The 23483-nt window shown below is 46.1% G+C and overlaps 1 protein-coding gene across 5 annotated transcripts in view; it reads right to left on the reverse strand.

The window, feature by feature from the left end:
• Positions 1–21700, reverse strand: part of DIP2A (disco interacting protein 2 homolog A) — a 107585-nt gene extending 85885 nt beyond the window's left edge. For all 5 annotated transcript variants that reach the window (XM_044919242.1, XM_021679205.1, XM_044919232.1 and 2 more), the window contains exon 1: positions 21346–21700. In XM_044919242.1, the coding sequence (XP_044775177.1) occupies positions 21346–21436 (91 nt within the window). In that variant the 5' untranslated portion in view covers positions 21437–21700. The remainder of the gene's footprint in view (positions 1–21345) is intronic.
• Between the last annotated feature and the right edge of the window lie 1783 nt (positions 21701–23483).

Genomic DNA, 23483 nt, shown 5'->3' on the forward strand with positions numbered 1-23483 from the left:
AACTATATGGATACATACTAATTACCCAAAGTTTAGTTATGGTTCATTCTTGGTGTTGTACATTTTATGAGTTTGGACAAATGGATAATAACATATCCATCATTATGATATCATACAGAGCATTTTCACTGCCCTAAAAATCCTCTGTGCTCTGCCTATTCATCCCTCCCTCACTCCCCAATCCCTGGCAACCACTGATCTTTCTACTGTCTCCACAGTTTTCCAGAATGTCATGGAGTTGTAATCATACAATAACCTTTCCAGATTGACTTCACTTAATGCACTTAAGTTTCTTCCATGTCTTTTCTTGGCTTGACAGCTCATTTCTTTTTAGTGCTGAATAATACCCATTGACTGGATGGACCAATTTATTTATCTGTTCACCTACTGAAGGACATCTTGTTTGCTTCCAAATTTTCTGTAAACAACTGTGTGCGGGTTTTGTGTGGACGTGTGTGCTCATCTCCTTTGGGGAAACATCAGGGAGCGTGATTGCTGGGTCGTGTGGGAAGAGCACGTTCCGTTTTGTGAGAGACCACCGAATTGCCTTCCAGGGTGGCTGCCCCGTCTGCTTCCCCAGCAGCCGTGAATGAGCGCTCCACGTCCTCCCCAGCGCTTGCCGGTGTCCGTGTTCTGGATTGTGGCTGTTCTCGTAGGTGTGCAGCCGAGTTCATCTCCCCGAGGACCTATGACGTGGAGCATCTTTTCATATGCTTATTTGCCATCTGTATGTCTTCTCTGGTGAGGCGTCTGTTAAGGTCTTTGGACCATTTTTCCATCAGGTTGTTTGTTTCCTTACTGTTGAGTTTTAAGAGTTTTGTGTGTTTGGGTAACAGTCCTTTATCAACAGATGTGTTTTTTGGTAAATATTTTCTCCCAGTCAATGGCTTGTCTTCTCTTACTCTTAACATTGTCTTTTGCAGAGCAGAAGTTTTTATTTTTAACAGAGTGTTTATTATTTATGTCATGGACTGTGCCTTTGGTGTTGTATCTAGAAGTCATCACCATACCTAAGGTCATCTAGGTTTTCTTCTATGTTATCTTCTATTTATCTTCTAGTTTTACAGTTCTACATTCTTACATTTAGGGATGAGGTCCACTTTGAGTTAAGTTTTTGTGAGGGGTCCATACCTAGGTTCACTTTTTTGCCTGTGCATGTCCAGTTGTTGCAGCACCATTTGTTGGAAAGACCATCTTTGTTCCACTGTATTGCCTTTGTTCTTCTGTCAAAAATCAATTGGCTATATTTACGTGGATCTATTTCTGGCTTCTCTGTTCTGCTCCACTGATCTATTTGTCCTGTTGACAACACCACACTGTCTTGATTACTGTAGCTTCATAGTAAGTCCTGAAATCAGAGTGTCAGTCTTCTTTGTTCATTTCCTTCAAAATTGTGTTGCTATTCTGGGTCTTTTGCCTCTCCCTATAAATTTTAGAACCAGTTTGTCAATATGCACAAAATAACTTGCTGATATTTTGATTGGGACTGCATTTAATCTATTGATCAACTTGGGAAGAACTGACATCTTGACAATATTGTCTTCCTATCCATGAACACAATACCTCTCCACTTATTTAGTTCTTTGATTTCTTTCATCAATATTTTGTAGTTTTCCTCATATAGATCTTGTACATATTTTGTTTGATTTATACCTAAGTATTTAATTTGGGGGGGGTTCTAATGTAAATGGTATTGTGTTTTTAACTTCAAATTCCACTTGTTCCGGGCTGGTATATGGGCAAGTGATTGACTTTTGCATATTAACCTTGCGTCATGCAACCTTGCTATAACTGTGTATTAGTTTTGGTGGGAAGGAGGGCTTGTTAATTCTTTTGGATTTTTTTTTTAAGATATTATTTATTTATTTATTTGACAGAGAGATAGAGAGCACAAGTAGGCAGAGTGGCAGGCAGAGGGAAAGGGAGAAGCAGGCTCTCTGCTGAGCAGAGAGCCCTACGTGGGGCTCGATCCCAGGACCCTGGGATCATGACCTGAGCCGAAGGCAGCCGCTTAACCAACTGAGCCACCCAGGCGCCCCCTTTTGGATTTTCTACACAGACAGCCACGTTACCTGTAAACAAGGAGTTTTATTTCTTCCTTCCCAATCTATATACCTTTTATTTCCTTTTCTTATCTGACTGTATTAGCTAGAATTTCCACTACAATGTTGACAATGAATGGTGAGAGGGGTCATCCTTGCCTTTTATCTGTTCTTACAGGGAAAGCTTTGAGTTCTTCCCCATTAAGTATGATGTTAGTTGAGGGTGTCTTATATTCTGCTTTATCAACTTGAGGAAGTCCCCCTCTATTCCTAGTTTACTCAGAGTTTTATCGTGAATGGGTGTTGGGTTTTGCCAAACACTTTTTCTGCATCTTTGATATGATCATATGATTTTCTTTCTTTAGCTTGTTGTTGTGATGGATTTTCCATTAACTAACTGATTTTCAAATGCTGAACCAGCCTTACAGACCTGGGATATATCCTGCTTAGATATAGTATATAATTTTTTTATACATTGTTGGATTCAATTTGCTAATATTTTGAGAACTTTTGCATCTATATTCATGAGAGGTATTGGCCTGTAGTTTTGTCTTCTTGTAATGCCTTTGGTTTTGGTATCAGGGTAATGGGGCCTGATAGAACGAGGCATTCCCTCTGCTTCTATTCTATGAAAGGGACTACAGAGAATTGGTATTCTCTCTTCCTTAAGTGTTTGGTAGAATTCCCCCAATGAACCCCACTGAGCCTAGTGCTTTCTATTTTGAAAGACAATTAATTACTGATTGAATTTCTTTATTAGATATAGGCCTGTTCAGATTGTTTATTTCTTCTTGTGTGAGTTTGACGGATTGCATCTTTCAAGAAGTTGATCTTTTTCATCTAGGTTATCAAATTCGGGGGCACAGAGTTGTTCATAGTATTCCTTCATTATCCTTTAGGATCTATTTCTCATACAGATGTTCCAAAGGATCTGTATGATTTCTCCTTTCATTTGTGATATTAGTCATTTGTGTCCTCCCTCCCTCTCTCTCTCTCTTTTTTTTTACGATCTTATTTATTTATTTGACAGAGAGAGAGAGAGCACGCGCACAAGCAGGGGGAGCAGGAGAGGAAGAAGCAGGCTCCCCACTGAGCAAGGAGCCGGATGTGGGGCTGGATCCCAGGACCCTGGGATCATGACCTGAGCCAAAGGCAGACACTTAACCGACTGAGCCACCCAGGCGCCCCTCTCTCTCTTTTTCTTAATTAGCCTGGCTAAAGGTCTATCAAATCTATCAAATCAGATGATCAAAGAACCAGGTTTTCTATTGATTTCTGATTTTCAGTTTCATTGATTTCTGCTCTAATTCTTATTCTTTCTTTTATTTTATTTACTTTTTATTTAATCTGCTCTTCCTTTTGTAGTTTCCTAGGGAAGAATCTTAGGTTACTATCTTTTAAATTGAGATATAATGACATATAACATTATATTAGCTTCAGGTGTACAACACGATTTGATATTTGTATGTATTGTGAAATGAGCACAATTAAGGATAGTCAGTCATCATCACACAGGTACATTTTTTTTTCTTGTGATGAGAACTTTTAAGATCTACTCTCTTAGTAACTTTCAAATACCGCCAATGTGTTCTCTGTATTAATGAGCTCTGTTTGTTTTGTTAGATTCCACATATAAGTGCGATCATATGGTTTATTTGTCTTTCTCTGCCTAACTTATGTCACTTGGCATAATGCCCTCAATGTCCATCCAGTTACTGACTTTTGATCTTTCTTCTTAATGCCATAGTTTCCCTTTAAGTACTGCTTTTGCTGCATCCCACAAATTTAGATAAGTTGTGTTTTTATTTTCATTTAGTTAAAAATATCTCAGAATTTCTCTTTTGATCTGTGTTATTTAGAAGCATGCTTTTTAATCTCTACATATTTTGAGTTCTCTTGGTTATTGATTTTTAGTTCAATCCTGTTGTGGTTTGAGAGCAGACATTGTATGATTTCTATTCTTTTAAATTTGTGAAGATGTGGGCGCCTGGGTGGCTCAGTTGGTTAAGCGACTGCCTTCGGCTCAGGTTATGATCCTGGAGTCCCGGGATCGAGTCCCACATCGGGCTCCATGCTCGGCGGGGAGTCTGCTTCTCCCTCTGACTCTCCCCCCTCTCATGCTCTATCACTATCTCTCTCAATAAATAAATAAAAATCTTTAAAATAAATAAATAAATAAATTTGTGAAAATGTGTTTTATGGCCCAGAATGTGGTCTCTCTTGGTGAATGCTTCATGTGGGCTTGAGAAGAATGTGTATTCTGCTGTTGTTGGATAAAACAGTCTATAGATATCCATTATATCCAGTGGATAGATGATGCTGTTGAATTCAACTGTGTCCTTACTGATTTTCTGCCTGCTGGGTCCTTTTCTGGTAGAGGGGTGTTGAAGTCTCCCACTATGATAGTGGATTCATCTGTTTTCTTTTGCAATTCTACTTGTTTTTGCCTTACATAGTTTGATGTCCCACTGTTAGGCATGTGCACATTAAAGATGCACCCCCAGTCCATCCACCTGCCAGAAGCAAAAGTAAACCCTTTACGGAGAAACATAGAAACATCCAGAGTCAGAAATCATTGCTATGTCTATAGTGTCTGGCCTATAGGCAACAGGAAGCTGTGACTACAACCCATGAAAACCAACAGATAATAGAAAGATACAGACAGGGAATCCACATAACGGCACTTTAAAATAACCATGATCAATATGTTCAAGGAATTAAAAAGCAGGACTGTGATTTAAAAAAAAAAAAGTAAATTCTATGCCTGAAAAGTTCTGTATCTCAAATCCAGGAATAAATTTAATGAAAGATATATATGACCTCTAAACAGAAACTAAAAACACAGGGCACCTGGGTGGCTCAGTTGGTTAAGTGTCTGACCTGAGCCAAAGTCGTGGCGGGGGTCGTGGGATCGAGCCCCATATGGGTTCTGCACGCTCAGTGGGGAGGCTACTTCTCCCTCTCTCTCTGCCCTCCCCGCACTCGTGCTCACTTTCTCTGTCTCATAAGTAAATAAACTAAAAGCACTACTGAGGTAAAGTTTAAAAGACCTAAAGAAATGAAGTGATGCAGCATGTTCATGGACCTGCACACTCAATACCATAACGATTTCATTTCTGTCCAGTTGGACCTTTAGAGTCTGAGTAACTATAATCAAAACTCTTGCAGGGTTTTGTGTGTGTGTGTGTGTGTGTGTGTAGAAATAGACAAGCTGATGCTAAAATGTATACGGAAAAATGCAAAGGGCCAAGATTGGCAAATGAAACTTGAGAAATAAAAAGGGGCAGACTTGACCAGACACGGGCATACCATGAGGCTCAGTACGGAGCTCAGTACGACGCTAAGATGGACAAGGAGAGCAACCAGGCAGCCAGCCGTCCTGAGCAGCAGGGGAAGACGGCCTTTTCCACAAATACGCCGGTCAACTGAGTATCCACACGAAACAGAAATGAAATGACTCTCTTCTCACAAAATTCAATTCCAGGTGGATTATGCATCTCAATGTGAAAGATAGATCAATAAAGCTCTTAAAAATAATACAAAAGAATATCTTCGTGGCCATGAGGTAGGGAAAGAACTCTTACACAGGACACAAAGATTACGAACCATAAAGGAAAAAACAAACATATTTCAGACCTCCAATATAATTCACGAAGAGGTAATATGGAACAAAAAATAAAAAGAAAACATCTTCTCTAAGTATGTTGCAGACCTTGAGGTGAGCGGATTCATGTCCTGTAGCTGCTGTAACAAATTACCAGAAGCCTGGTGGCTTAAATCAAGGAAAATTTATTCACTCATAGTTCTGGGGGCGAGAAGTCCAAAGTCGGTTTCACTGAGCCAGAATCAGGAGACAAAAAGGCCGCACTAACTCTGAAGACTCTAGGGGAGAATCCATTCCTGGGCTCCTGCAGCTTCCCCGACATGGGGCCACATCCCTCCAGTGCCTGCCTCGGTGCCCCTCGCCGCCTCTCCCCGTCCATTTGTGTGCATCCCACCGCCCTCTGCCTCTCTTCTCTAAAAACACCTTTGATGGCACGTAAGTTCCACCCAAAAATCCAGGTAACTCATCTCAAGATCCTCAGTCACATCTACAAAGACCCTTTCTCCAAATATGGCAATGCTCACAGGTTCCAAGGATCATGACACGATTCTGGGGGAACTACCAATAAATGCATTACAATGAGAGACCAATAAAAACTATGTGTGGGGGGTCTTTAGAACTGCTATGCTCCCATAAAGAACACGTACTCCCTTGAGTCACTCTGGGAAGGGCGCGCATCTCTAGGTCAACAATGTCAGATTTACCCTAACAATGTGGCTGCCTAGAGAACCTGAATGACCATTTCTATATGCCCGTGGTCTACCAGTGGCACACTGACCTACAGAGTAAGAGAGAAGCTGAGGCCAGGGTAAGCTGATAGTGAGATTCAAACCTGCCCTGACCTGCCCTGTGTCCACTTACTCCAAAACTGAGCCCACTCTGACCCTGTGCTTCCCTCCAGCAGCCATCATTTGAGCATGGCCGGACCGAAGGTGCTCTCCACCCCTCTTCCTGAGCTCTTCCCCGTGCTGACTTGCGTGTGCGCTCCTGGGCTGAGGAGAACCCTCCTCCACGTGGACGATGGGGCGATGCTGGTGCCAATTTTGCAGATGGGTCATCAGAAAAGACACTCAGGACCGCATGGTAAATAGTGGGTGCATGTCATTAAACATATGTCAAAACCCACAGAATATACAACACCATAAGGCAACTTACAGAGCCAGGGGGATGAGGTGCCAGCGTGGGTTCACGGATAGAACGAATGTACGCTGTGATAGTGGGGGGGGCTGTGCACGTGTGGGAAGAGGGCTGCACAGGAACGCTCCGTGCTTTCCACACAATTTGGCTGTGAACCTAAAACTGCTCTAAAAAATAGTTCACTAATTTAAAAAATATACACTCGGGAAAAAATTAATACACCATGGTGTCATGTAAGACTGCCACAAAGCCGTCAGTTAGAATGAGTCAGAGCTATAGGTATTAACATAATCATTACCATAATTCTAAAAACATAATGTTGAGATTAAAAGCAAGTTTCAGAAGGACCCATCCAGATGATTTATGTAAAGTTTTAAACCATGCAAGACAGCACTCTAGACTGTTTAAGGATATATGGAAATGCAATACAATGATTCAACACCAAGTTCAGGAGGGAGGCCGGGGGAAGGGGACTAGAATCAGAGTGAGTGTGGCCTACATGCTCTCTGTAATGGTTCTTTGCAAAAGATCTGAAGCTAGTATGAGAAAATCTTAATCGGGGCACCTGGGTGGCTCAGTCGTTAAGCGGCTGCCTTCGGCTTGGGTCATGATCCCGGAGTCCTGGGGTCGAGCCCCACATCGGGCTCCCTGCTCCGCGGGAAGCCTGCTTCTCCCTCTCCCACTCCCCCTGCTTGTGTTCCTGCTCTCGCTGTCTCTGTCTCTGTCAAATAAATAAATAAAAAATCTTAAAAAAAAAAAAAGAAAATCTTAATCAAGTGGTAGGTACATGGGTATGTATGAGTCTCTCAACTTTTCTATATGTTTGAAAGATTGCAAATATTAGAAAAAAGATTAAACAAGAGGGGTGCCTGGGTGGCTCAGTCGGTTGGGCGACTGCCTTCGGCTCAGGTCGTGATCCCGGAGTCCCGGGATCCAGTCCCGCATCGGGCTCCCTGCTCGGCAGGGAGTCTGCTTCTCCCTCTGCCCCTCCCCCCTCTCATGTGCTCTCTCTCATTCTCTCTCTCTCAAATAAATAAATAAAATCTTTAAAAATAAATTAATTAATTAATTAATTTAAAAAAAAATAAAAAGCCACTTCACTTGGGACGCCTGGGTGGCTCAGTCGGTTAAGCATCTGCCTTCGGCTCAGGTCGTGATCCCGGAGTCCCGGGATCCAGTCCCGCATCGGGCTCCCTGCTCGGCAGGGAGTCTGCTTCTCCCTCTGACCCTCCTCCCTCTCATGCTCTCTGTCTCTCATTCTCTCTCTCTCTCAAATAAATAAGTAAAATCTTTAAAAATAAATAAATTAATTAATTAAAAAAAAATAAAAAGCCACTTCACTTGGGACGCCTGGGTGGCTCAGTCGGTTAAGCGACTGCCTTCGGCTCAGGTCATGATCCTGGAGTCCCGGGATCCAGTCCCGCATCGGGCTCCCTGCTCGGCAGGGAGTCTGCTTCTCCCTCTGCCCCTCCCCCCTCTCATGCTCTCTCTCATTCTCTCTCTCTCAAATAAATAAATAAAATCTTTAAAAATAAATAAATAAATAAATAAATAATAAAAAAATAAAAAGCCACTTCACTTGGGACGCCTGGGTGGCTCAGTCGGTTAAGCGACTGCCTTCGGCTCAGGTCGTGATCCCGGAGTCCTGGGATCCAGTCCCGCATGGGGCTCCCTGCTCGGCGGGGGGTCTGCTTCTCCCTCTGACCCTCCCCACTCTCATGTGCTCTCTCTCATTCTCTCTCTCTCAAATAAATAAATAAAGTCTTTAAAAATAAAAAATAAAAAAAAGATAAAACAAGCAGCAGTCATCCACACTCAACAGTTTCTGACTGCTCAGTGCAAATGTCAGCCTTCTATTCCCCAGTCCTCGTGAGCTTATCTAAATTACCCCACTTAACTGAAGTAAGACCCTGAACATCCATTTAGAACATACAAGGAGACAGACAGCAGTGCCACAGAGAAGGATAACAAGAGTCTCCCATAAAAGTACAGCTCTTGGCGGGCGCCTGGGTGGCTCAGTCGGTTGGGCATCCGACTCCTGACTCTGGCTTGAGTCCTGGTCTCGAAGTCATGGGATTGAGCCCTGCGTGGGGCTCTGTGCTCGGTGCAGACTCTGCTTGTCCCTCTCCCTCTGTTCCTTCCCCACCGTGCTCTCTCTCTCTCAAGTAGGTAAATAAATAAAAGCTCTAAAAAATATACAGCTCTTGGCTAACAAGCGTGTATTACATAAACGTGGAAAGAGGTAATAAACCTTTCAAAAATAGCAGATGGGCGCCTGGCTGGCTCGGCTGGTAGAGCACCTGACTCTGGATCTCGGCGTCGTGAGTTCCAGCCCCACGTTGGGTGTAGAGATTACTTTTAAAAATAAAACACGATAAAATAAAAAAATTAAAGACTCACTCTGCTATTTCAAAAAAATTTTTAAATAAATAAATAAAAACGAAAATAGCAGACATTTAATGCAAGAATGCTTTTAAACATTACTTGGTGAGATAAAGTCACACAAGGGTATGATTCTTATTGGACACTCATGATCAGAACTTAGAATACTCTGGCAACTGGAAGGAGAACTTAAATACCATCCACTCTGGTGTTTTTCCAACTTTTCAGTGGCACACATTCTATCCTCCTATTCGAGCGAGCTCTCCTGAGGAGGCTAAGCGGAGAGTCTGCTCTGGTGGAGGCCGGGCCAAGGCCTGCCCTCTAAGCACTGTCCCCCACCAGACGACCGGCCGCCCCTCTAAGGGAGCAGCACGGCAGGCTCCGGAAAACCCCTGGAAACCACAGCCTCTCCTCGCTACTACCCTCCCCCGCCAACTCGGCTCCAAGAACACACTGTCCATCTGCTACTGGTCTGCCTCATTTCCCATCTTCCCTCCCTAGATGGTGCTCATTGTTCTGAGCTACCTTTCTGACTTTCCAGAATCTACACTGCTATGAATTTCTTCTTCATTTTTAAAATTTTTACCATTTCGGGGCACCTGGCTGGCTCAGTCAGAGGAGCCTGAGACTCTTGATCTCCGGGTCCTGAGTTTGAGCCCGACGTTGGTGGTAGAGATTACTTAAATAAGTAAATAAACTTTAAAAAAATTTTAATAAATAAATAAAATTTCTATCATTTCAATGCGATTTCAGAGAGGAGAGTCATCTTCACCTGATGGTGGTCATGAATATCGACCGAACACATCCTCGGTTCCCAGGGACGCTTCTTGTAGTAAAGCCCCTCTTGTGTCCGAGGCACGGGGGCCCACACCCCTGCTTCTCCTCCTCCTGGTGTGGCCCCTCTCTCTGTCTTTCCCTGATGGCTTTGGGTTCCCCAGGGTTTTGTCCCAGGACCTCTTTGCATTACTGAGGTCTCCCTAGAGGGTCATGGTAGTCACTTCAATCATGATTTCCTGCCAATGACTTCAGATTTCCACTGCTAGACAAGCCTTTCTAGAAAGTACCAGTCCTACATATCCAGATGCCCCCTGGACACCCCACACTCTACAGTACGAAACAGACATGTGCTTTCTGAGTTCTTTCTGGACTGTTCTGTGAACAGCTCTGCCATCTTGCAGTCACCCATCTGGGAAACTCAGGAGTCCTCCTAGACCCTCCTCCAATGTCCCCTTCTTCACACTGAAACCTGCAGGGTCTGTGTCAGACCATTCTCTCCGTCCCACGGCCCTAGATCGCTGCAACTCTTTAACTCTTCTGCTCCCGTTTTTGTGTTCCTGCAGCCCACTCCCTACGCCCTGCCAGCAAACGTTGCTGTTGATCCTCAAGAGAGAAGAGGAGGAGGGACGGAGAGACAGAGACATAAGAAGGTTCACACGGGAGTATTTCAGTTGCTGCTGACTGCCTTTAAAAACACCACTGACTCCATCATCTGTTAAGGAAGACCCACTTCAAATAAAGCACCTAAGAAGAGCCACCCCTTTAGCCCTTTTTCAAAAACAGAAAATCGGCCATCTGTTTTCAAGATTTCATGGGTTCTTGAAAGCACACATGTATCACATTTTAATCTTTCCTGATTTCCCCCATCGTCAAGTGCAGGGGTAGAAAACTGTGTAGGATAGGCTTTGATGGTGTTCCTCACTTCTAATAGAATGCCTTTAAGCACAGCAGGCGCTTTGCTGGGTCGTCCACACGGGCTGTGCGAATGGTTGCCGTTCTTCCCGTACTGAAGAGTTCTGCCACCACCCTCTGATGATTCTCACCTACGCTAGTGGTCGGTTTGTCCACTCCCACATAACTCAAGACGCCATGTTTGTTTATTTACGGCCACAGTTTTAAAATTAATCTTGGTTATCTGGTAGGGAATGAGCCTTAACTTTGTTCTACTCTTCTTGGCAGTGTGCCCTCACAAATTCTAGGGTCAGACAAAGGACAAATTTAGGAACACGCATACTTGCAATACTGAGTATCCTTCTCCACCCAACAACATGGCATGATACGCTCCGCTCCCCTCTTTCTGGTCTGCCAAAGTTCCTCAGTAATATTGTGTGAGTTTCCAAAGGACAGTTGGCACATCTTTTGTTGGACATTCCTGGGCACCATATTAGTTTGTTGCTATTGTGAAGGTGGGGCTTTTTCCAACGGATTCTTTTAAATCCGTTATTCCTGGTGTGAAGGCATGTTCCCGATTCCACAGGACGGTCCTGCACCCAGCATCAGCGTGGCAATCTCATTAGCTCTGATACTTCACTGATTCTCAGGGATTTGTCTGTGTGAGCAAACCTACGGTTTACAAAGAGTTTTGTCTTTTCCTTACCACTGTAATATTAATAGAAGTTTAGATGGACAGATCTTTATTATATTCCTAATTTTATGGGAGTATTTTAAAATTTTAAGTTTTAAAGATTTTTTAAAATTTATTTATTTGACACTGAGCAGAGAGCCTGACCTGGGACTCGACCCCAGGACTCTGACATCATGACCTGAGCCGAAGGCAGACGCTTAACCGACTGAGCCACCCAGGCACCCTTAAAATTTTAAGTTTTAAATTTACATTTTAATTAATTAAAAGTCAATTAAATGGGCTTTTCAGTTTCCCAGTCCCACTAGCCGCATTTCAAGTGCTTCACAGATGCATGTGACTAGCGGCCGCCGCACAAACATTTCCACCAGCACAGAAGCTTCCACTGCGCTACTCTCAGTCCTGCTCACCTCACACATCCGTAACACCCATCTGGCCGCAGGAGGCATCTGAGTTTCTTTCAACACTGGTCTAGACTCCAGAGAGCCCAGGCCGAATTCCCCACTAGGCTGTGCAAATCCTGCCATGAGCCGGCCCCCGCCTTTCCCAACCTGCCCTGTCTGCCCGTGTGCTGGGGCAGCACTGTCTGGAAATCCCCCAGCCCACTCAGCTCTGGCTCATCGTCGTTTGTCTAGCATGTTCTTCCTGCCCTCCTGCAACACCCTCCTCACACATGCTTTCAAATAAAGCTGGAAGAAACTCTATTTCCTCTATCAGGCTGGCTCGCCCGTATGGACAGCTGCTCCCCTTTGGGGTTACGATACAGCCACTGTATACGTCCTTCAGCCCTCACTAAGCCATGAGCATCTTGGCACTCAGTCTGCTGAGTGTTGCTGAGCAACAGGGTGACACACAGAGTGTCTTGGTCTTCTCGGGCTGCCCGAACAGAATACCACAGACTGGGTGGCTTAAACAAGAGAAATGTATTTTATCACCGTTCTGAAGACCAGACGTCTGAGCTCAAGGTGTCAGCAGCTTTGGTTCTTCCTGAGGCTCTCTCCTTAGCTTGCACACAGCCGCCTTCTTACTTGTCCTCACACGGCCTTTCCTCTGTGGGCACACGCTCCTGCCATCTCTAAGAAGGACACCAGTCCTACTGGATCAGAGCCCACCCGTATGACTTCATTTAACCTTCATCCCCTCCTTAAAGGACATGTCTCTAAATATAGTCACACAGGGGGTTAAGGCTTCAACCTACGAATTTGGGGGACACATTTCAGCCCATGACGCCAAGATTACCTAATAACGAGGCCAGATTATCTTATTTCTATACCCTTCATCTCTAAATGATCTCCTAATTTTAGTGTTTCCTGAAAAGGGCTAATCCATACCCTCCATCTTCAGAGATAAGCAAAGCAAACAGAGCCCGGGAGTTAAGTAGGAACTCTCTATGACATGCTCTTTTGACTTACTCACCTGCTTTGACAGCATGAATATGTCCTTTCACATTTCAGATACTTAATTTAAAGGTCTTTTATCAAAGATTCTGGAGAAAAAGTTCTGAAATCTGAAAGGAAACAAAAGATCTTTCTCTGCTATTTCCAAAATGGTACTCTCAAGTCATGAATAGTCAGTGTAAACTGAAGGGACAGGATTTCTATTCTTCCCTTAAAGCTGAATAACACAAAGCCAAAGTCTGAAAGGAAACCCCTGCACGATTACTGTCCCCAGTGATTACCTGAGGTGCTGCCCCAAGAATCCAGGAAATCTCAAAAACAGAAGCCATTCATTTCCTGTGTGGAAAAGGAAGAGGGACTCTGGGAGCATCACTCTAAGTGATTCTTTATCGACAGATGACAGACAACTATTTTTAGGTGTTGTGTCTTTCAACGATTACACAGCTTTTTTTTTTTTTTTTGCTGTGTAGTATATAATTTCCCAGTCTTTGTAATACACAGGTGCAGTATCAGAAATGTTAGATAATTTTCTCTATAAAGATTGATCCATAAAGACTGCAGTCTTACTCAAAAGCAAGCTTACCGTAAACAAAATGCTAGCACAAAAATTAGTTTTAAAAGATCTATTAGCAGAGCAGAACAAAGTAACTCAACCCCCCTTCATCCCACCCACCCTTTCTTCAGCTATGTCACAGGACAGTGACCAAATACTTTGTATGAATTCATTTTTATTTTAAATACATGCCGCATATCACATCAGGTAAAATAACACATGAAAAGATGAAATAAAAATGTGTTTTCAAAACTTAAAACTCTTCCGTACTTTTCAACTAAAAAGATGGAACACTCACAGCCTGGACCCTGACGAAGAGAGACAGGCACGGCAGCAACACAATGGCGACCATTCCCGGGGGGTGCACGGCGTGAAGTGCGGGTGCTGGTCATGGGGTGTGGGGGTGACGCCAGTCCCCAGGCTCATGTTTCCATGAGACTCTTCATTCTAGCAGACCAGGGCCCCCACTCAAGTCTCTCTGCAGACTTCTAAGTCCTGGATGTACATCTACCCCACTTTGTGAGACTAAAGGTCTACAGAGAGAAGGGGACCAAACGACCTAAGTGATCTGAACCCAGTTCACGCTTGCCTCCCTGCATTCTTAACACAGCAGCTAGTGAGTCTCAAGGACATACATCGTCAAAGCACAAGTTCCAGTGATCCCTCACGACGCTTCAAGTAGAAAACAGTAGGGCCACCGGGCCGGGCCCAGGCTCAGGCCGCCTTTCTGGCCGGCCTCCCACAACCCACCACCTTCTCACCACCTGAGTCACCACGCTCAGCCCACCCACCTGGTTGGGATGCTCCCTCCCCAGTCACATGGAAGTCACCTGCCAGGGGTCTGACCACCAGTCTAAAACCACTTCCCTAAGTCCCAGTTGTTGTCTTTCTTTTCAGCAGAGCCTGGATGGACAGAGGTCCGTGGACATGGATGCACACCAGCTCTGGTGGCAGGGTCACAGAAGAGAGCAAGAGGCATTTGGCCCCAGCCCTCAGGAAGTGTCACTATGGACAACTAAACCAGAGGCAGCCACAGGCAAGAGGGTCCTGAGAGAGGGAATAATTCCATTCAATACACACAGACCAACAACTATGTGGCAGGTACAATCTCAAAGTGCAGACCGCTGATAAGGGAGACAGGCACTTAACCCCACAACACCAGGTAAGTCAGCCTTTCAACCTGGGTCTAAACCAGAGAGCCCGTAACAGCAGTTTAGGGCCTCTGAGAAGCAGATGCTAAGACAGAACAGACATGCAAGAGACTTAGGAGCGAAATGCCCGTGAGGGGGAATGGGGAGCGAGCCCCAGGCTGGGGCGCTGACACGATGCAGGTGATCCCCGGTAGAGGTAGAGGGAAGGAAGGCAGTTTGGCCAGGAAAGGCCTTAGGCTCCACGCAGCTCTAACAAGGCTTCAGGCCAGCATGGGTCCTTGAGCCAAAGTCCCCAGCAGGAGCCACAGGTTCCCAGGCCCGGGCCTGGCTTTGTACTCCTGCAACAGAAGTGTGGCCTCGGCGGGAAGGTGGTGTGGGCCCACAGCCCAGAGGTGAGGCCACGGGTGGATCACGGCCACCTCAGGGCTGGAAGATCCTTCCAGATGGCACCTGAGACTTGAGCCCCACACCAGCGGGCACTCCGTTGGTAGTTTCTTCCTGGTAGTCTGAGCAACCAAACCAAATCCTGGGTCAATGGCCCCCTGAGACACAGGTCTGTCCTGCTGATGAATGGCTTCACTGAATCTGAAAAACTATTACCAAAAAAGCTAAGTATTCAATCAAGCACAGATGATTCTTAATTTACAACTGAAAACAGGGGTGCCTGGGTGGCTCGAATGGTAGAGCATGTGGCTCTTGATCTTGGGGTCATGAATTCGAGCCCCACATTGGGCATCGAGATTACTTAAGATAAAAAAAAGTAATAAAAGTTTTTAAAAACTGAAAATAAACACATGTGTAGTTTTTACTCTTTTATTAATTAAACAATCTTTAAAATGCCTAAAATATGCTAGGTGCTGAAGACATAAAGACAAACAGATCAAAACTTCCTCTTGAAGTGTTCCCTATGAAGTAGCAAAGAAAAGCAAGCAAACAAAGAAATACAATCGTGCAATAAATCCTACAGGAGTGATACAATGAGCACTATGCGGACACAGAGCGGCAGGCACCTCACTGGAGAAGCAGGTGTTTCTCAGAGCAAGGCAGAACTTCAAAGAGAAAGTGAAGTTTAAAGAAAAGCAGGAATTCAACAGTTCAGACTAGTTGGCAATGAACAGTATGTGCAAAGTTTTAGGATATTAAAACCGAAATCATAGTATTGATACTCTTAAAAGCATATAAATCAAAATTCTATAAAGAAAAAAAATTTTGTAAGGAGACAACTGTGCTAGGTGATTCACTACAAAAAAAAAATCTAAAGGGAATATTCCTGAATCATGTCAAGTGGGACATACAAGCAATTAGTAAGTATAATTTTCAGAGATCTTCCAGCATGTTTTATAAATTGAAAACATCTGTCTTTACAAATATAAACAGAAATCCTTATTATGCCAGCAACAGATAAAAAATTTGTTACAAAAAGTGTAAAGAAATATACAAGGACATTTGGGTATTTCCTTAAAAGTTCTGTTAGAGTTGCATGGACTAGCACTTCTCAGAAGTTTTGGACTCAGGACCCCTTCAGGCTCTTAAAAACTACTGAGGACCCCAAAGAGCATTTGTTTGTGTGTGTTATATCGATCAATATTTACCATATTAGAAATTAAAACGGTGAAATTTTTAAAATATTTCACTTGAATTTGTTTATAATAAACCATGTTAACATAAATATATTTTAATAAAAAATAATAGATTTCCGAAGCCAAAACATTCAGTGAGTACAGGTATTGTTTTACTTTTACAAGTCTCTTAAATATCTGGCTTCATAGAAGACAGTTGGATAGATTCTCTTATCTACTTCAGCATTCAACCTGTTGCAATCTGGCTTTGTCTGAAGTCTACAAGGTGAATCCAGCCTCACACAGACAGATGCTGGACAAGGGCGGAGTGTTTCAGTAGCCTTTACAGATCACTGTGGACATTCCTCAATACCACACCACCCAAACTAGGCAAGTGGTAGTTTCTCACAGAATAGTTGCAATGTAGAATCTAAAACCGTATCAGTGAACTTTTCGTACTGTTGTGTTACAACCCAATGGTCTATATTTTGAATGGATCTTTTCACCTGTGCACAAATTTGTAACATGATACACTGATATTTAGAAAATACTGGTTCACAGAATTATACAGATCTTCCTAATGTTGACACATTTCATTATATAATATCGAAACCTGACATTAATATTGCCACTGATCTCATCAAAAAAGTATTTAAGTAATGAGAGGCTGTCATGCTCATGGTGCAGATAAGTTTTATAAAATTTTAATTTTTGTTCAAAAGCACAAATATTATCATTGACCATAAATTCAGACAGTTGTTCTCGTTCATTTATGTTCCAGAAAATGTCCACCAGATATCCAAGTCTTGGAAACTGCGGTTTGTCCAACACCCGTTTTTCAAGTAAACACGGCATTCTGCAACAAACGCGGCTCATTCACTTTGCAACTCAAGACGCACAAGTGTTGTTCCTCACAACATGCCCTGGACCTCCTGGTGGCACTTCCCACTGCCTCACACGGACTATTAAAAAGATGGGCATTCAAGGGTCGAGATTTAAGAAAATTAATTTTTATTGCTTCATCAGGAAGGATACAGGTAAGTGACAGTGCCGCCTACGTTTGCTGCTGAGCGGGGAGTTGCTGAGGAGTACAACGGCCATCAGCACCATCAGTACAAACACGGGAAACAGAAATGACATCTTCGTGTCACTGTGAAAACAGTCTTCCTTCACAGGTGCCCAGAAAAGGTCTCAGGGACCCCCAGAGAAACCACACTGGCAGATTACTTCTGGAAGGAAACCCAGGAATTGGACACGAGAGAACACCTGGTGGGGAGGGGGGCGCACCACACACTCACACTCACACTCATGCTCACTCACTCTACCCCACACTTCCTTTGAACTGTTTCACTTCTCTGCCCCTGTATCTGCATTACTTTTTAATAAAACAGTGTGCAAAGCTGATCAATGGAGAAATGCAGCTAACCCTGACCTTTGACAGCTGAAACATCAGCTTGCCAGTGGGCTCTCAACAATTATTGAATGCACGAATATATACAAATAACTAACACAAAAAACAAAAAGTGGCAAGAATCTCAAAGGTGGGAGCAAGTGTGATGAGACTTCCAAGAATACGTAGCCACATCAGAGAAGGCATTTGGGCTGGGCTTTGATGGATGAAAAGAATTTGTGGACATGAGAACTTTAATATACCACAAAATATTTAGCAAGCACAACAAATGTTTATTGATGTAAAGGCAATGTCAGGCTTCTGTTTTGAAAAATAAGAATTATATCACAAATTACAGACATTAAGAACATTCAACGAGGAAAAAAGCTTTGTGAAGAAGTCCCTTCCTCTACACCCACAGAGCTTTTCCCCTTTTTGTTTGCCAGCATCCAGGCTGAGGCCCCTGCATTAACAAAATGCAGTAAAACAAGAAACAGACTAAAGGTAAAGCTTTGAAATAGACCTATTAACCAGAATAGGAATAAAGAAACAGAAGTGGAACAAAGTCGATTGTGTAGGAATTTCCTTTCTAAACTACTGCAGGCCACTCCACCAGAGCACCAACTTGACACCACCATCCAGGTTTTTCTTTCTTTCTTTTTTTTTTTTTTTAAAGATTTTATTTATTTGTTTGACAGAGAGAGAGAGAGACAGCGAGAGAGGGAACACAAGCAGGGGGAGCGGGAGAGGGAGAAGCAGGCTTCCCGCAGAGCAGAGAGCCCGATGCGGGGCTCGATCCCAGGACCCCGGGACCATGACCTGAGCCGAAGGCAGATGCCCAACGACTGAGCCCCCCAGGCGCCCCCACCATCCAGGTTTTTCAAGCAGTTCAGCACCACCAGCCCCGAGATCCTATACAGAACCAAATGAGCTGTGAGCTACTTAGAAGGTAAGTTGACGCTATAAAAGGTAAGTACCAGGGTCTGGAAATTAATTCCTCTTTAAAGTCAAAGTTACACGTCTAATAACCTCATTCTCATCCACGGACAATCTCATATACTTTAAGGAGCCACACGTGTAAACTCTGTGTGTTCGTGATGGGGGGTTGGGGGGTGCCTAAGAAGAGTGGGGTTCTGCTTTCCACCTTTCTTCCTAGGAGATCCTAAGAAGGGTGAAACCGCTGGGAAGGTTAGGGGGCAAGACCAGAGTAATGCCTTACTTCCCTCTTAGGAATCCATAACATAAAGCCAACAAACCTGCCCTATAGGAAAAGATCAGTGTATTCTAAGACCAGACCCCCCTAAGGGCTGACCCCAATTGTAGTGGTTAATGATGACAATCCAGTGAGGATGCCGGGGAACAAGGCCACACGTGAGTCATGAATAAAGGCAGGGCCACACTCAACCAATCACTACTAGTCAACTAGTCTGGTGTACAGGCCAAAGGAAGTTGTGCAGGATTTTCCAGATTATCCAGGTATCCATCACTACCGGTCTCCACGTGGGCAGCATTTTGTCTGTCAAGTCCCTCTTCCCCTAACCTGCCTAGCACAGTGTCAACGCTAGACTCGATGCAAGTTCTCACTCAGAGAAACGTGAGCACTGTGAAGCCATCCTGTTTTGAAATTACTTTATTCTGAATTAGAAGTTTATCCCCCGCACACACAACGCGGGGAGGGGAGGCCCAGGACAGAATCCCACTTCCTACTTCTACTTGATCAAAATTTACAAGTGATGACAACAAGACTAACCTGGGTTGCTTCAGGACTGTGCTTCACTAATAACACCTTGCCAGTTTCAAGGCATGTTCATGTACTCTATCCGACTGACTCTCTACAAGAACTACGGGGTGTCCATAAGGCTGCTGCTCGCCTCCCCACAGCCAACCAAACCCACGTTCAGAGCTGCTATCATCCAACGGAAGTTCAGGGGCGCGTACCAGATGCCAGCCACTGTGTGCAGCTGCCGAAGGTCGGCCTGAGACAGTCCCTACCACAAAGCATCTCCGCGTCCAACAGGGAGGCCCTGTATCAACACAATCATGACGCAAGCTGAAAAAGCCAGCATCAAAGGTGTGGGAACACCCTGGGCCTGAATAATCACGGACCTATTGGGGCCAAAAGAAAGGTGTCAGGCGAGGCTAGAAGCTGGGACATAGGCCAGGGCTCCTGCCTCCCTGGCGCAATGCACTCTGCCCTTCTCTTCAAGGCTCTGTGCACACCCTTCTCGGCCTAAGCTAGCTTTCCAGGTCCTCTCCACTCACATCTAACCTTACACCCTTTACTCATCTCTACATCCCCCACACACATCTAAAATGAGGCCAGCACAAACGGATGCAACTAAGAAGCGTTTTGTTCACTGGATCCAATCTCATCTGTCAACTCCTAGAAAGCACTCAAATATACAACCACAAAACAGTAAGAATTGAGGGAATAACAAATACACTGGAGCAGAAATGAGGAGCAATCTGCAAACCCATATCTGAAATGTGTAAAGTCTGCATCTACATGATTTTCCCTTGATGAAGAACTATAACAAATTCAGGATAGTACTTCCTGTCAGAACCATTCCTAATTTGAGTTTTTCAGACTTCTCAAGAGCATCTAATCACAAAGTATTCTCAAGTCCACCCACTTCTTACTGCACTTCCATTTAAAAAAATGTGCCGTTCATCACAGAACTTTAAAAAATTTCAGTGTTGAATTCAAAACAGCTGCAAGTAGATGCTGTATTATCTGTAAAACAAAGGGGACAATCGCGCCTTCCACCCTGAGCTTGGTGAGGGTTAAATCAGTGAGTCCAAGCAAGCACACACTCACTTAGATGGTTCTTTCAAAAATTCACTGCCCCAATCTAAGCCCACTTACCAACCTGAAACTTAGTAACTGGACTATGAGAAAATGGATTCTAAAAACTGAAAATGCGTTTGTTTCAAAAACAGAGTTAAACGTTTAGAGGTGTTTCCTCAAGGGCCGCTGGCTGCCCTGTAACTGGGCAAGAACTCACTCTTTGTGCAACGAATCCAAACACAACATCAGGACACAAGTCTTGGGGAGAGATCATTCTAGATGCCGAAGCCACCCACCTCTGAAGTGCAGTTACTCCAGTCTATTTTTAACGAACAACGGTTCATTGTTGTTTTAATTTTTTAGAATTTTTAGGAATTCGGAAACGGGGCAACAACCTCGTTCCAAGTGTTCAGTGCTTTGCATATGTTCTTTTGGCCTGAACGACGCAGACAGGCAGGTGCTGTTACAACCCGGTAATACAGGGGGACACGGACACACAGGCTGGAGGTAGGCTCACAGGTCCTGGGCACAGCCACCCTCAGGAAGCCCAGCCCTGCAGCCCGAAGCTCGGAGAAACACCGCCTTACTGCTTGGACAAAAATGGTCATTCCCATCGAGACTCACGTGCTTGAGGCCAAACCACCCAGTCAAACCGCAGGGCTCGGTGACCCGCCGGGAAGCCAAAGGCTGGCGGCCTAAGGGGTGGGGGGGTTCTCCGGGTGAGGGCCGGGCGGGGCTCCCGGGATCCGGGCGGGGATCCGGGCCAGGGTCTGGGGTCCGGAGTGAGGGCCGGGGTCCTGGATGGGGGCTGGGCGGGGGTCCCGGCCCGGGTGGGGGGTCCCGGGGTCCGGGGTGAGGGCCGGGCGGGATCTGGGTCGGGGTCCGGGGTTCCAGGGTCAGGGCCGGGTGGGATCCGGGCTGGGGTCCGGGGTCCGGGGTCCCGGGGTCCGGGGCGAGGGCCGGGTGGGATCCGGGCCGCTCACCTTCCGACAGCTCCAGCTCCAGCTCGGCCAGGCTCTCCCGCACCTCGGCGGGCAGCGGCACCGCCTCCAGCGGACACCCGCGGTCGGCCATGGCCCGCTCTGGCCGCGCCCCGCGCACGACCAGGCCGGAACACGCCGGGGAGGGGCTGGGGCCGCGGTCCCGGCCGGCCCAGGGCCGGGCGGGGGCGGCGGCGGCGGCGCGGGCGAAGGCTACCTCGCTCCCCTCAGCCCCGCGACCCGCATCTGCCTGGCGGGGAGCTAACGCGACGGGGTAGAGGCGCGGCCCGAGTGGCTCCGCACCGGCGCGGGAGCGGGCGCGGGCTCCGCCGCCACTCCGCGCGCCCCCGACCTCCCGGCCGGCCCTACACCGAATGCGCGTGCGCGGCGGGAAGGGCGGGAGGGAGAGTGCGCGTGCGCGGCGGGTCGTGGGCCGGGCTCGGAGCGCCCGGCCCGCCCAGCAACACCGAAAGCTCGCTCCCATTGGCCCCGAGGATGCGGCGAGTGCCCTGCGGAGTCCCATTGGGAGAGGCGGGCAAAGTAAGCTGGGCGCCTGGACCAGTTCGCGGCCCGGGTCGAGCGCGCGCTGGGTTCGGCCCTGTCCGCCCTCCGGGGTTGGGGTCTGGGGTCCGCGGGCCTGCGCAGCCACTGGCCATCGGGGTGACAGCAGCCAGTTTGTCCATGTGTGACCCTGCAAGTGTTCCTTCAGCAGCACTCTTGGCGCTTTCCGCCGATTCCCAGTAGCCTTGCTGGGACACCCTGTGCACACTTGGAATACCTGCTGGGATATTAGCAGATACCTACAGGGGCCCCCTGTGAGCCAGACATTTGTCCCAGGCTTTTCTGTGTGTTAGCTCATTTACTTCTCTAAACTGCCGCAGAACGTATAGTACTGACCAGGAATGAGCTCCAGCCGCCGTTTCAGATCGGGAGCTGACCTTAGGAAGTGGGAGGACAGGCACCGGGGAGCAGCAACACATGAGGAGGCTGGGAGCTTGCTGGAGCTGACCCGGGAGGCCCAGGAATCCTGACAGGGGAAGTGTGTCTGCAGGGTGCCCCTGAAGGAGCTGTTCCCCAAATACATAAGGGGAAGTGTGCAGGGGTGCGCTGTAGTGGGTGTGCCCAAGGCCGTATCCTGCCTGGAGCAGTCCACAGCTGGTGCCTGAACGGAGCGCAAGCATAAAGATCTGGCCATTTGGGCCCAACACCGAACCCCTCCGAGGATCAGTACCGGCCCCAGAGCACACCAGACCGGCAAGAGCTCTGCAGGGCCTCTGCACACTTCTGCGTCCTCTGCCCAGTCCTGCTTCCTTCCCCTTCCTCTCACAGGTCTTATCCCCCAAACTCCATCTCAGCATCTGCTTGTGGAGAAGCCATCCTACAGCACTTGCTACCAGGAGTGGTCTGCGGAAGTGAAGGAGGAGATGTGCTGGGTCACTCACAGACCCTATGGTGATGTGCTCATTTCTCACCAGCTCTGAAGCTGGAGGTCAGCCAGTGACGTGAAGTGGAATACCATAAGTGGGTGACATATGGAGCCTTTTTTACATTATAGTAGCTATCAAGAAGGATCATGGAATTGGGTAGCTATTCCTCAGTACTACTGATACTCTTAAGAAAAACAACAGGCACACCTGGGTGTCTCAGTGGGTTGAGTGCCCAACTCTTGATCTCAGCTCAGGTCTCAGTCTCAGTCAGGGTCATGAGTTCAAGGCCTGCATTGGGAGCCCAGCGTGGAGCCTACTTAAAAAAATAAAATAAATAAAAAGAAAAACAGGGACGCCTGGTGGCCCAGTCGTTCAGCGTCTGCCTTCGGCTCAGGTCATGATCCCAGGGTTCTGGGATGAGCCCCATGTCGGGCTCCCTGGTCCGTGGGGAGCCTGCTTCTCCTACCTCTGTCGCTCCCCCTGCTTGTGCTCTCTCTGTCAAATAAATAAATAAAAATCTTAAAAAATAAATAATTTAAAAAGGAAAAAGAAAAACAATGGATAGCTGATGGCTAACAACAGACGGTTGAAAGCCACAGAGCCTCTTTGGTTGCATATAAAGAAAGCATCTCCCACACTGAAATGATAAAGACAAGGGTCAGGCCCAGGGATTAATACCTCAAAGATGGTAAGCACCCAACCAAGGCAGTTCTG

This window comes from Neomonachus schauinslandi, chromosome 1 (assembly GCF_002201575.2).
Source record: "Neomonachus schauinslandi chromosome 1, ASM220157v2, whole genome shotgun sequence".
NCBI classification, from domain to species: Eukaryota; Metazoa; Chordata; class Mammalia; order Carnivora; family Phocidae; genus Neomonachus; species Neomonachus schauinslandi.